Here is a 13,671-nt window from a genome sequence, read left to right on the forward strand (position 1 = left end):
CGCTTACACGGAGACAGCTGAGTGCTGTGGAGTTTAAACGAAGCATCGAAACAGTAAATTTGTGTCGATAATATTTTAGAATCGAGTTAATCGATGACTCGTTGCAGCCCTAGATGCATTAAAACAAAGGGGTGTGTGGAATACTGAGTGCAGAGAGGCGTCTGCATAGCCAAAAATAAAAATAAATAATTTATGAAAATTTAGATTCTGTTCCAATATTTAGAAAACTAGCATTACATGATGGATTATGAACAGTTATCTTTTAAATAGCCCTCTCTGCCTCTCATTCTCCTTCCCTTCCACAAACCCTGCTTGTGTTTTCCCTCTCTCTTGCTCCCTCTATCTGTTGGATGGGGGCCCCAGGTTGGGGAGAGGGAGGTGCAGAAGAGGAGGGAATGCCTGTTGTTTCCTCGTAATAATAGGGGTATTCATGGTCATCCTGCTCCTCATCAAAGTACTGAGAGAGATGGAAGGAGGAACCAGCACAGAAGCCAGAGGAATGCATGAAGAGGAGTTCCCATTGGAGGTTAAGAGAGGGTGGAGGGACCGTGTAGGGATGAAGGTAAAGATAAAGAGCATGTGATGCAGCATGAAGGGTGGTGATAAATAGAAAGAGACAGGAAAGGGGATGATTAGAAAATGCAAAGTGTTTATTTTTTCCATTCATCAGAGTCTGTGTGGGAGGTCACAAAGATATATTAAATATGTCTGAACACAGACGGCCGTGATGAATGAGAGAACAGCAGAAAAACAGAGACATGGTTAAAGCCAGTGAATAAACCCACACAGAAATATAGTCATCCAAAAAAGAAGTCATCTCAACAGCATCAATGTGACAGGCTTTGGGACTTGTGGTGTTGGAGCTCTGTGAAGTGACTGAATTTACACTGATATAAGATCAGCCATGCAAGTTTATAAAGCTTAGTATTATTATTATAGCTTATGTATTTGGATGGATAAATGCAGGCAAAAGTGATTTGCTGTTTTAGCTCTGTTTTAGCAGCCACTGCCACCTCCCAAATATCACTATTTAAAGAGTGAGAATAAGGTTGCAAAGCCTATAATACTTATAATGTGCACAACCAGTCTCAGTAAGCAAAGAGGCTCCACCTTAAGCCACCTTAATTCATCATGCCAAATTATTACACTTAAATTTAAAATTGTTTGTGTGTTTTAAGTTCTAAGTCCTTTTCTTTTAGTCGATTATGTAAAAAAGGGAAATGCCACTGATGTTTGCTTGTATCATCCTCTTACCCCTAACTTCCTGTGTTCCACCGCTTTAGAGCAGCAAACAGCTGATCCACCGCTCTAATAGCTCAACAGCATCAAATCACAAACGTGCAGTTTTGGGACAGGACGATGAAAATGACTGCTTTACGTCACTGAATGGGAGGTGGAGGTGAGGAGGAAAGTGGATGGATACAAACTGCTGCTGATGACGAGGATGGTGAGGAAGATGGAAAGGGAGAGCAGCACTTTGATGACATTATCAGATGACCCAAACTGAACCTGAGGACTTTTAGTGGTTTCAGTTTCAGGAACTAGACTAAATCTGAAATCAGACCATTTTAAACCAAATAATGTGTAACTGCTGCACTCGCTGTGGGAGCAGGCTGTGTATTTAAACAAACCATGAATATGACTCTAAAAAAGGTTATTGTTTCCTGCAGGAACCTTTTCAGAATATTATTCATGAATCAGTTGTTTCCACGTGTTTGTGTGCACACCTGTTGTGTTGTGTTACTCACGTATGTGTTGGGGTCCTGAGCCTGGGTTTGGGGCAGAGGGGAGTCACAGTCGGGGCTGTAGTGTTCACAGAAGTCATAGGCAGCCTGAGGGTTGGAGGCAATCAGCAGCTGCTGGATGTCTCCCTGTGGAGCAAAAACACATCACTAGAACTTGTTTTTAGGTTCAGTAACTAACACATGAAACCTATCTAGTAATCAACCACCCACTCAGTAAGTTTGTCTCTTCCTCACCTGGAAAACCTCCTCATCCAGCAGGCGGGCTCCAAACACCGTGATGCCATTGGTGTCAATCACTGCCTTGTTGCCCCTGGGCAGGGGTCTGGTCATTTTCTTCTTGCAGTCCAGCAGCAGTGTCACGTTCTTCTTGGAAACAGAGAAAGCAATACGATGCCACCTAGAGACAAAGAGGAGGAAGCACAGACCCTAAATAAACAGGTATCAACCCCCCAAATTCCTTACTATTCCCAACCATTCACACCTTCATGACCCCAATCATGTCATTTCAACCAGTCACAAACTGGTTGTTGTTGCTGGTTACTGACTTGCCATCAGCCAGGTTGATGCCTTTGAAGAGTGGGTAGTCCTCAGGGGCTGGGTTGCCGTTCTGGTCCTCGTACAGGAAAACAGGTGAACGTCCCAGTTCAACACCCAGCTGCTGGACGCCCTGCTCGCTGTAGATGGAGAGGAGGAAGGCCTGGAGGCCAGCCTGGGCCTTCACCAGAGCCATGACGGAGAAATTCTCCGGGAAATGACCTGTGGATGAGGAAAAGAAACTATATCAGTAAGAAAGTATTAGGCATGAACAGCGGGGTTTTTGTGGATCGTAAAAGATGAAGAGAAGTTGGAGAAATAAATCAAAAGAATTATTTAAAAATAAGGTGAGCAGGGTGCCCAGATAGCTCAGTGTTGGAGCAGGCGACCACAAACATACACCGCGGTGTGGGCGGCGTGGGCTCGAGTCCTGGCCTGTCGCCATTCTGCCCACGTGTCTTTCCCTGTATCTTCTCCCCATTTCCTGTCTCCCTCTACTATCTATGAAGGCTGCTGTGGCCAAAAATGCAAAAAAAATAATGTGAGCAGACTGGGAAAAAATATCCTGCCCTGTCTACATAATAAAAAGGCAACTATTTGCATAATTTATTTATGTTGATGAAGCAAGACTGTTCTGTGTTTAAAGTACTTACTTATTTCTTTACATGAAATATAAAATCCAAGTAAAGTGAACTTAATTTTGTCAAGTAGATTAAGCAAAACTAAACTTTGTATAAATCACTCAACTTTTTCAGTGTAGTAAATGAAATTAGCAAGTAAAAGCAACTTCATTTCATTATGTAGATCAAACAAAAAACCTGTGTATAAATTATTTAATTTTGTTAAATGTATTTAATGATTTTTCTTAAGTAGAATTACCTTGATTTTTTTTACAGGCAACATGTAAAGCATAACTATTTGGTAAATGGACTAGATCTTATATAGCACTTTTCTACTCTGTCTGAGCACTCATACAACATGTTTACCTTTAACCATTCATACATACACATTCATTCACTTCCATGAGTGACTAAGTGCTTTTATTGTTTAACATTCACACTCCAACGCTTGTGTCAGAGAGCAACTTGGGGTTCAGTATCTTGCCCAAGGATGATTTGGCATGCAGGCCAGAGCAGCCAGGAATCAAACCGCTTACCTTCCGATCAGTGGGTGACCTGCTCTACCTGCTGAGCTACAGCTAATTCAGGGTTTATACAGGAATCCTAGAGTTAAATTTACTACCTTTTACTACCTATTTTTACTACCTCTAAAATATTTTTACTACCAGGACGAAATTGGGCAGCAGCCTTTTTTGGGGTAGCGGTGGATTCACAGCACTGAGCCATGTAAGATGATCGCCCATCTCTCACCAAAGATAAAACTTTAGCCCACTTTCTTGAAGGTGTAACTGTGACCTTGTCTTGACTAAGACCTCATACACATTAATATTCCGAACACATTTCAAAAAGTGGTGCAGTAGGTAGGCGCCTGTCTTGCAGCCGGTGGGTTGCCGGTTTGAGTCCCTGTCCCTGTGCTGCGTTGTGTCCTTGGGCAAGACATTTAAACCACATTGCCCAACAGTAGTGCCGGTCTCTGGCTGCATGACCGCAGATGCTCGTCGCTGGATGAGTGATCTGGAACAATCATTTCATCGTGTGCCTTGTGCGCACAATGACAGTGAGTTGAATCTGTCTATCTAAATTTGTTTTTTTGCTGAGGTGTGACGGCAATACTTGTGCTCGTAGCTGACCTTGAGGTTGCAGTCGCCCCAAAAAACAAAATAGGGATTCAATTCAATTCAATTCAATTCAATTTTATTTATATAGCGCCAAATCACAACAAACTGTCGCCTCAAGGCGCTTTGTATCTGCTCAACACGCGCACGAATCCGCTGCTGGTGAATGGTGGATGCTCGATGTGATTTGATCGCCGTCACACCGTTTCAGGTCAAATTTATATTTTTTCTGCACACTTTAGAAAACGCCTCTTGATCATTCCCCATGACAGGCTTAACCCTCTGGGGTCCAGGGTATATTTGGCCATTTTTTAGTATTTTTGCTTTTAGCTTCATAGTTGACCTTAGAAACTGTTTACCTTGCTTTGTTTGGTATAATTTTTTCAAAAACAGTTTCTGTCCTCCACAACACTGAGGGGACCATCACAGGCAAAACTTGCCAGTAATGTTTCTTTTACCACTTTTTCACCTGCTCCGCAGCAGTCAAATGCACCCAAATGCATCGTGTTACCGCATAATTTTCTGATTGGTTGATTTTCCCACCAATAGGAAAGGGGTTGTCGGGAATTTTGTTTTGTTGTTTTTATTAGCAAGCACTTCCTGTTAGCGAAACTCACATTTTCGCCCTTTCTTTCTGCACAAAATGCACATAGAAGGTGAGGACAATATACAGGAAAAAGCATGGCGTAAATTATTGGGCATAACTCTGGTTTTACTTGGCCTATCAACGTAATTTAAAAACTGGTACATAGTTTGAAGTCTGCACTTTCGATTTGTGGCATCAGCGTCCCGATGCTACGTCATCTAAAATCGGCGATGTCATTTTGACGCGCCAGCGCGTCCGTGCACTCCGGAGGGTTAAGCCAGTCTTTGCCGGGTCATCGAGCCAAAGTTGTGAAAACTACATTTTCCCATGACGAGGCGCAAAATGACTCAGCAGATCGGACAGTGGAACCGCTCGTCTATCAATGTCAGCTCAGGTCCTGCTGAGTAGTTATATTTCTATACAGATCTTATAGTTAAACGAACTTAAAACAAAAAGTTTGCATCAATGGAAAAGTCAAAATATATTGAAGGGGTGATGAAAAATTTACTACCAAGTCAAATTCTGTTTACTACCTTTTGCTACCTTTTACTAACCTTAATTTGACCTCATTTAATTTACTACCTTTTACTACCCCGCGGAAACCCTGTAATTTCATTTGTATTCATATGTATTTTTTTAGATATCTAAAATTATTTCTGAAAGTGAAATTTATTGAATTTATAACAGATTGAGCACAAATACACATTCTATTCACTATTTTAAAGTAGCATTTCATATTGAACATGTATTCAATCTTATCTGAATTGCATGCCTGATAATGACAAAAACTTCATAAGCAAAGGAGTGATATTGGGGGGGGCATTTCTCATGTCAGAAATGATCACTTTGTTGTGCCACTTGTTTTATTTTGAATATGCAAATATCATGTGAACAACATACCAAATAAAACAGAAATTTTGTCTCCCCTAGAAGTGCCAGACCAACTGACAAAGATGATTTAGTATGAAAGCAAAAGGAGGAAAGGCTTCCAAGCCATCAGGATCTTTTTTATGTATCAGATTAGAAACACATACTACAGCAAATCAAATCAGCACGTATAAAAAAAAAGAAGCTTTTTCCCAAACTTTCTCCTATCAAAGGAGAATGAATCATTTGAATCTTCTAGAAATATTTGACAAGTAAAACAAGAGGCAACAGAGTAAAGAACTGTTGACTCATGTGTTCAGTTCTGCTCCCTGGCTTTAACAGGAGTTCCATGACATCTACATGGATGTCTTCCATTTCTTTTAAAAAACAGTTGAAAACTTTTTTATTCAACTAAGCTTTTCATCAATTACTCTCATTGTAATTTTTTAAATCTGTTGTTTTACTGTTCTTTTTCTTTTAATGCAAAAGGTGTAATTCATTTTTTATATTGACTGTTTGTTCAGCGCTTTGTGACTATTCTTGTCTGTGAAAGGCGCTCTATAAATAAACTTTACCTTACCTTACCATGAATCAAGTAGCTAGCTCAAGCTATTATACAAAATACAAGCTAAACAAAAGCACTGAGATCAAAGTGGTTTCCACAGATAGAACAGAGGAAACATAAAATACAACCAATCAGGCTCAAAAACAGCTGTGAGCAGAAACAAGGTTTGTGGCAGTTTCTTGCAAACATTTAATAATTCTGTTAAATACTGTTCATGGAGCAATGATTGTTAAAAAAAAAAAAAAAAATATATATATATATATATATATATATATATATATATATATATATATATATATATATATATATATATATATATATATATATATATATGTGTGTGTGTGTGTGTGAAGTACATACAAAATTTAAGTCCATTTTGCATTGGCAGAGAAAATTTATTTACGAAAGCCATATCAATTGCATTTCAATATTAACCTACATTCCTCAGGGTTTACAACCTAAGAAGACATCCATGTAGATGTCATGATAGAAAGCCTCTGTCTCACTGAGAGGATTCAATTCAATTCAATTCAATTTTATTTATATAGCGCCAAATCACAACAAACTGTCGCCTCAAGGCGCTTTGTATTGTGGGTAAAGACCCTACAATAATACAGAGAAAACCCAACAGTCAAAACGACCCCCTATGAGCAGCACTTGGTGACAGTGGAAAGGAAAAACTCCCTTTTAACAGGAAGAAACCTCCAGCAGAACCAGGCTCAGGGAGGGGGGGTCATCTGCCGCGACCGGTTGGGCTGAGGGGAGAGAAAAGACATGCTGTGGAAGAGAGCCAGAGATTAATATCAATTAATGATTAAATGCAGAGTGGAGTATAAACAAAGAAAATAAGGTGAATGAGAAACAGTACATTATGTGAACCCCCCAGCAGCCTAGGCCTATAGCAGCATAACTAAGGGAGGGTTCAGGGTCACCTGATCCAGCCCTAACTATAAGCTTGATCATAAAGGAAAGTTTTAAGCCTAATCTTAAAAATAGAGAGGGTGTCTGTCTCCCGAATCCAAGCTGGAAGCTGGTTCCACAGAAGAGGGGCCTGAAAGCTGAAGGCTCTGCCTCCCATTGTACTCTTAAGTATCCTAGGAACCACAAGTAAGCCAGCAGTCTGAGAGCGAAGTGCTCTGTTGGGGTGATATGGGACTATGAGGTCTTTGAGATAAGATGGTGCCTGATTATTCAAGACCTTGTAGGTGAGGAGAAGGATTTTAAATTCTATTCTAGATTTAACAGGGAGCCAATTAAGAGAAGCCAATATGGGAGAAATCTGCTCTCTCTTTCTAGTCCCTGTCAGTACTCTAGCTGCAGCATTTTGGATCAGCGACCCCCCAACATCTCTTTCCGGTTCAACCCCAAAACAACCTAACTTAAAGAGAACAATAACTGTGAAACACATTTAGCAATAACGTCCATCATGGATCATTACACTGCCCCCCCCAACAAAAAGTTCCTTGTCCTCGAGGGAAAAACACAGTCTCTGAGGCGGGGAGGCAGTTGACGTCGCCTCCTTGGCTTCCGAAGGGTGGCATGAACTACAGGAAACTGAGGGGGAGAACAAGGGGATGGGGTGGGAGCCATGTCCAGCTGGGAGTCCAGCTGAGCTGGAGTGTGGGGGATTTGCACGCATCCCTCAGAGAAAGGGGAAGGGGCCATCCTGTCTCCGTGCAGGACCACTTTAGTAATCATTTTTATCACTCATATTTTTATTATTTTATTATTTATTGTCTGAGGCACCTAGAAAGGAATGCATTTTAAATTTCGTTGTGCAACTTCTGTGTACAATGACAATAAAGATTCTGATTCTGATTCTGATTCACTTTCCTGCCTCTAGGTGGCAACTGTACTCTATAAACCACTTCCCCAACTCGTTCCAGGACACTGCAGGGTCCAACCCAGTTGCTGTCCAGTTTAGGACACCGTCCTTTTTTTCTCTCGGGCTGTAGACCCACACCAGCTCTCCAGCACGGAAGTGCCTCCCTTTAGTAGTCACGTCGTAGTTTCTCTTTTGCCGCAGTCCCGCCTTTGCCAGCTGGTCCCGAGCATAGGAATGTGCCGACTCCAGTTGGTCCTGCAGCTTCCTGGCGTAGCTTTGACCCGGTGGCGCATCCGGAGCATCAGGAGGTTTCCCAAAAGCCAGTTCAGCAGGGGTCCTTAGTTCTCTCCCTAACATGAGCAGGGCAGGTGTACACTGGGTGGAGTCCTGGACGGCCGACCTGTAGGCCATTAGGATGAGTGGGAGGTGAGTGTCCCAGTTACGCTGGTGTTCTGACGTGATGATGGCTAACTGCTGGGCCAGTGTCCTATTAAACCTTTCCACCAGGCCATCACTCTGGGGGTGGAGTGGCGTGGTGCAGGTCTTCTGAATTCCAAGGTGTTCGCACATGGCAGCAAACACCCTGGACTCAAAGTTATGGCCTTGGTCACTGTGAAGGACCCCTGCCGTTCCAAATCTGCTGAACATTCCCTCCACTAATGTGTCAGCCACTGTCTCCGCCTCCTGGTCCGGGATGGCGTATGCTTCCGGCCACTTGGTAAAATAGTCCATAGCAGCAACCACATAGCGGTTTCCCCTATCAGTCCGGGGAAATGGCCCCATGATGTCCACAGCCACTCGCTCCATCGGTGCTCCTGCTGGTTGCTGTTGAAGTTGAGCACGGGACTGGTCCAGCGGACCTTTGTGGACGGCACAGGAGTCACAGCTTCGGCAGAAGCCCTCCACATTTCTACGCTGCTGGCCCCAATAGTAACCCTGGCGCAGGCGGCGAAGGGTCTTTGACACGCCAAAGTGGCCAGCGCCTCTACTCCCATGGCAGGCTTCCAGCACCGCTGGCCTTAGCAACTTGGGCACCACAACTTGCCACCTTTCCTCACCTGTGGCAGGATCTTTCCAGCCGTGCTGCAGCACTCCCTTGTCCAACCTTAGAGCATTGAACTTGGCCCACAGCCCTTTGGTGGCGATAGAGAGCCCGGTAACCTCATCCCAGTTAGGTCGCTGCTCGTTCTCAAGCCATTGTAGTACTGGTAGCAGGTCGGTGTCTTGCTCCTGCTGGGCCCTCCATTCTGCCGTTTCCACCACTAGGAGTGCCCTGCAGGAGAGCTCTGCGGGATTTTCTGTTGCTGTGAGTTCACTCTCCTTCTCCTCCCGCTTCTCACAATAACGGCAGCCTGTCGGGGCACATGGGCGGCGGGATAGTGCATCCGCATTGGAGTGGTGTGCCCCTGCTCTGTGCTCCACAGTGAAATTAAAGGCCTGGAGCTCCTCCAGCCAATGAGCCACCTGCCCCTGTGGTTCTCTGAAAGACATAAGCCACTGGAGGGCGGCATGATCAGTCCTGATGATAAAAGGTGTGCCACACAGGTAGTACTTAAAGTGTCTCACCGCCATCACCACAGCCAGGAGCTCCCGCCGTGTGACACAATAGCGTTGCTCACTCTTATTCAGGACCCGGCTGAAGTATGCCACCACCTTCTCACCTTCAAGTCCGACCTGCGACAGCACGGCTCCCAGTCCCACACTACTTGCATCTGTGTCCAGGACAAATGGTAGGGCGGGGTCAGGTGGGGCAAGGTTTGGAGACTCCGTCAGGGATCTGCGCAGGGTGTCGAATGCCTGCTGACAGTCTTGGGTCCAGCTGAAGTTGTGATCCTTCTGCAGCAGGCGAAAGAGTGGTGCAGCTATGGAGGAGAAGCCTTTCACGAACCTCCTGTAATATGACGCCAGTCCCAGGAAGCTTTTTAGTTGCACCTGGTCTGCGGGAGTGGGCCAGTCCCTAATGGTCTGCACTTTTTCCTCCAAAGTGCTGATGCCCTCCCGACCCAACTTGTGACCAAGGAACTCCACCTCCCTCCTCATGAAGTGGCACTTGTCCGGGTGCAGCTTAAGGCCTGCGGCCCTTACTCTCTCCATTACCTGTCTCAGGGTATCCAAGGTGGTTTCAAAAGAGGTCCCATACACCAGGAGGTCGTCCAGGTAGACCAGACACTGCTGTCTTGGGACACCAGCCAGCACACCGTCCATAAGTTTCTCAAAGGTGGCTGGGGCGTTGCACAGGCCAAAGCTCAGGACTCTGAACTGCCACAGTCCCCTGTTCGTGCAAAAGGCCGTCTTTGGTCTGGAATCTGGGGACAGAGGCACCTGCCTGTAACCACTTCGCAGGTCCAGGGTGGAGAACCAAGAAGACCCTTCCACCGGGTCGAGAGACTCGTCGATTCTGGGAAGGGGATAAGAGTCCTTTTTAGTAACTTTATTAAGTGGCCTGTAGTCCATGCAGAAGTGCATTCGTGGACTGTTCTTCTTGGGCACCATCACCACAGCAGATGCCCAGGGACTTTCAGATGGCTCTATGATGCCCATCTTTAGCATCTCACACAGTTCTTGGTCAGCCGCCTCCTGATGAGCCAGAGGAAGACGACGAGGGCGCACTTTAACAGGACGAGCATCCCCAGTGTCGATAACGTGTTCCACCAAGTGTGTCAGGCCTACATCACACTCTGTGAGGGCAAAAATGTCTTTAAAGTCCAGGAGCACCTGCCTTAGACTTCCTTGCTGCTGCTGAGTCAGGCCCTCACAGTTCCTGGACCAGACGTTCCTCACTGCTGACAGCCTCTCCTCTTCATCAGTTCGCTGTTCAACTAGTGGTAATACAGGGGACTCCGAGGTGCAAGCTGCTATTACAGCAGGGGATGGGTTTAAAGATGGGGGTTTAAGCTGCACCCTCTCTCCTCCCAGGAGTAATAGACAGCCTTTTCCGAGGTCCAGCACACCATCAATGGCTCGTAAAAAGTCCAGCCCCAGGATGCAGGCATCCTGGACATCTGCCACCCAGGCAGCAAAAGGCATGGTTAGGTCTCCAACCTTAAACTGGAACATCCCCCTCCCTTTTATGGGGGCCAGGTCACCAGTCACTGTCTTAAGCTGCACATCAGTTGTTTGCATGGCAGTCCCAGCTGGAATGATGTCGGGTCGGACCAGTGTTGTGTTGGACCCCGTGTCGAGGAGTGCTGTGCAGGATACCCCATCAACCACCACCGGAATGTGGCAAAAGTCACCAACTTGGGTCCAGCCTACAGTTATGACCATGCCAGGTGACAATGTGGGTAGTGTGGGGGTGTTGGTCATGACGGCCCGTGTACTCCCACCTATACGGGCCCCTGACCGTTTCCCTGTGCCACTGCAAACCTGGGGCACTGCCTGATGAGATGTCCAGCTTGTCCACATCCCCAGCAGCTTTGTGGTCGGTGGCGTGTGCCAGCACGGGGAGAAGGTGACTGAAGAGCAGCCGTCTGGGTCATGCTGTGTGGTCCCCCCTGCCTCTCCATCCGCTCAGCAGGTGCAGATGTTGCTCTGACCACTGGTGAATCCTCAGCCCCTCCAGGAGATCCTGTCAGCATCTCCCTCTCCAACTCCAGAGCTGCACTGAGTGTGGTTGGACGAGCAAGCTGTGTCTGAATACGGAGCTCTTTGGGACCGAGGGCCTGTAGGAACTGATCATGGGCGAGCTCTGTCTGCACTGCAAGGGGCATGTTGTCATAGGCCCGCCTGCAGAGGCACTCAATGTCATGGGCCAGGATACGCAGCGGTTCTCCAGGCAGTCTCCGTCTGTTGTGAAACTCTGACCTCAGTAGCACAGGCTGGTTATACTGCCCAAACCGTCTCTGGAGTGCCCCAACTAGAGCAGTATAGTCTCCCCTCTCTCTTTCACTCAGCACCAGCAGGCATGCTGCTGCATCCTCACACAGGCACAGAGCTAATTGCAATGCTTTATGTTCGTCAGACCAGTCCCCTGGAGGTGGTTATGACCCTCTATTGTTCATGTGCGTAAACACATGTGCCCAGGTGTGAAGGGAGGTGTGGGTCATTTCAATCAGTGGTTTCAGTTTAAACCAATTTAGGACTTCGCTCCATTGTTTCATATGGCCTATTGAGGTCACTAGAACAAAGGTGTGAATGGGGGTTGAGATGTCTGGGAAGGGAGCTCAGGACAGCACTGTAAGGGGGGGAAAGTTGGTGACGTTATCCACCTCCTCTGTTCAATGATGGTTATTCACAGTGGACATAGATGCTTCTTTCACTCCCCTTTCAAACCATCTGTCTTCAATTCAATTCAATTCAATTCAATTCAATTTTATTTATATAGCGCCAAATCACAACAAACAGTCACCTCAAGGCGCTTTGTATTGTGGGTAAAGACCCTACAATAATACAGAGAAAACCCAACAGTCAAACGACCCCCTATGAGCAGCACTTGGCGACAGTGGGAAGGAAAAACTCCCTTTTAACAGGAAGAAACCTCCAGCTGAACCAGGCTCAGGGAGGGGGGGTCATCTGCCGCGACCGGTTGGGCTGAGGGGAGAGAAAAGACATGCTGTGGAAGAGAGCCAGAGATTAATATCAATTAATGATTAAATGCGAAGCGGAGTATAAACAAAGTAAATAAGGTGAATGAGAAACAGTGCATTATGTGAACCCCCCAGCAGACTAGGCCTATAGCAGCATAACTAAGGGAGGGTTCAGGGTCACCTGATCCCCACCCTAACTATGAGCTTGATCAAAAAGGAAGGGTTTAAGACTAATCTTAAAAATAGAGAGGGTGTCTGTCCCCTGAATCCAAGCTGGAAGCTGGTTCCACAGAAGAGGCGCCTGAAAGTATCCTAGGAACCACAAGTAAGCCAGCAGTCTGAGAGCGAAGTGCTCTGTTGGGGTGATATGGGACTATGAGGTCTTTGAGATAAGATGGTGCCTGATTATTCAAGACCTTGTATGTGAGGAGAAGAATTTTAAATTCTATTCTAGATTTAACAGGGAGCCAATGGAGAGAAGCCAATATGGGAGAAATCTGCTCTCTCTTTCTAGTCACTGTCAGTACTCTAGCTGCAGCATTTTGGATCAGCTGAAGGCTTTTCAGGGAGCTTTTAGGACAGCCTGATAATCATGAATTACAATAGTCCACCCTAGAAGTAATAAATGCATGAATGAGCTTTTCAGCATCACTCTGAGAAAGGATGTTTCTAATTTTAGAAATACTGCGCAAATGCAAAAAAGCGGTCCTACATATTTGTTTAATATGTGCATTGAAGGACATATCCTGGTCAAAAATGACTCCAAAATTTCTCACAGTGTTACTGGAGGCCAAAGTAATGCCATCCAGAGTAAGTATCTGGTTAGACACCATGTTTCTAAGATTTGTGGGGCCGAGTACAAGAACTTCAGTTTAATCTGAATTTAGAAGCAGGAAATTAGAGGTCATCCAGGCCTTAATGTCTTTAAGACATTCCTGCAGTTTAATTAATTGATGTGCATCACCTGGCTTCATTGATAGGTAAAGCTGAGTATCATCTGCATAACAATGAAAATTGATGCAATGCTTTCTAATAATACTGCCTAAGGGAAGCATGTATAATGTAAATAGAATTGGTCCTAGTACAGAACCCCGTGGAACTCCATAATTAACCTTACTGTCTGAAGAAGACTCCCCATTTACATGAACAAATTGGACTCTGTTAGATAAATATGATTCAAACCACTGCAGTGCAGTACCTTTAATACCTATAGTATGCTCTAATCTCTGTAATAAAATGTTATGATCAACAGTATCAAAGCTGCATTGAGGTCCAACAGGACAAGCAC

The 13,671-nt window shown here is 45.3% G+C and overlaps 1 protein-coding gene across 4 annotated transcripts in view; it reads right to left on the reverse strand.

The window, feature by feature from the left end:
• The window catches only part of col11a2 (collagen, type XI, alpha 2), a 91,470-nt gene that overhangs the window by 39,409 nt on the left and 38,390 nt on the right, over positions 1-13,671 (reverse strand). For all 4 annotated transcript variants that reach the window (XM_030740547.1, XM_030740550.1, XM_030740549.1 and 1 more), the window contains 3 exons: positions 2,291-2,501; positions 1,980-2,142; positions 1,749-1,871 (listed from right to left, as the gene is read on the reverse strand). In XM_030740547.1, the coding sequence (XP_030596407.1) occupies positions 1,749-1,871; positions 1,980-2,142; positions 2,291-2,501 (497 nt within the window). The remainder of the gene's footprint in view (positions 1-1,748; positions 1,872-1,979; positions 2,143-2,290; positions 2,502-13,671) is intronic.

The sequence above is a fragment of the Archocentrus centrarchus genome, chromosome 11, assembly GCF_007364275.1.
Source record: "Archocentrus centrarchus isolate MPI-CPG fArcCen1 chromosome 11, fArcCen1, whole genome shotgun sequence".
Taxonomy (NCBI): domain Eukaryota; kingdom Metazoa; phylum Chordata; class Actinopteri; order Cichliformes; family Cichlidae; genus Archocentrus; species Archocentrus centrarchus.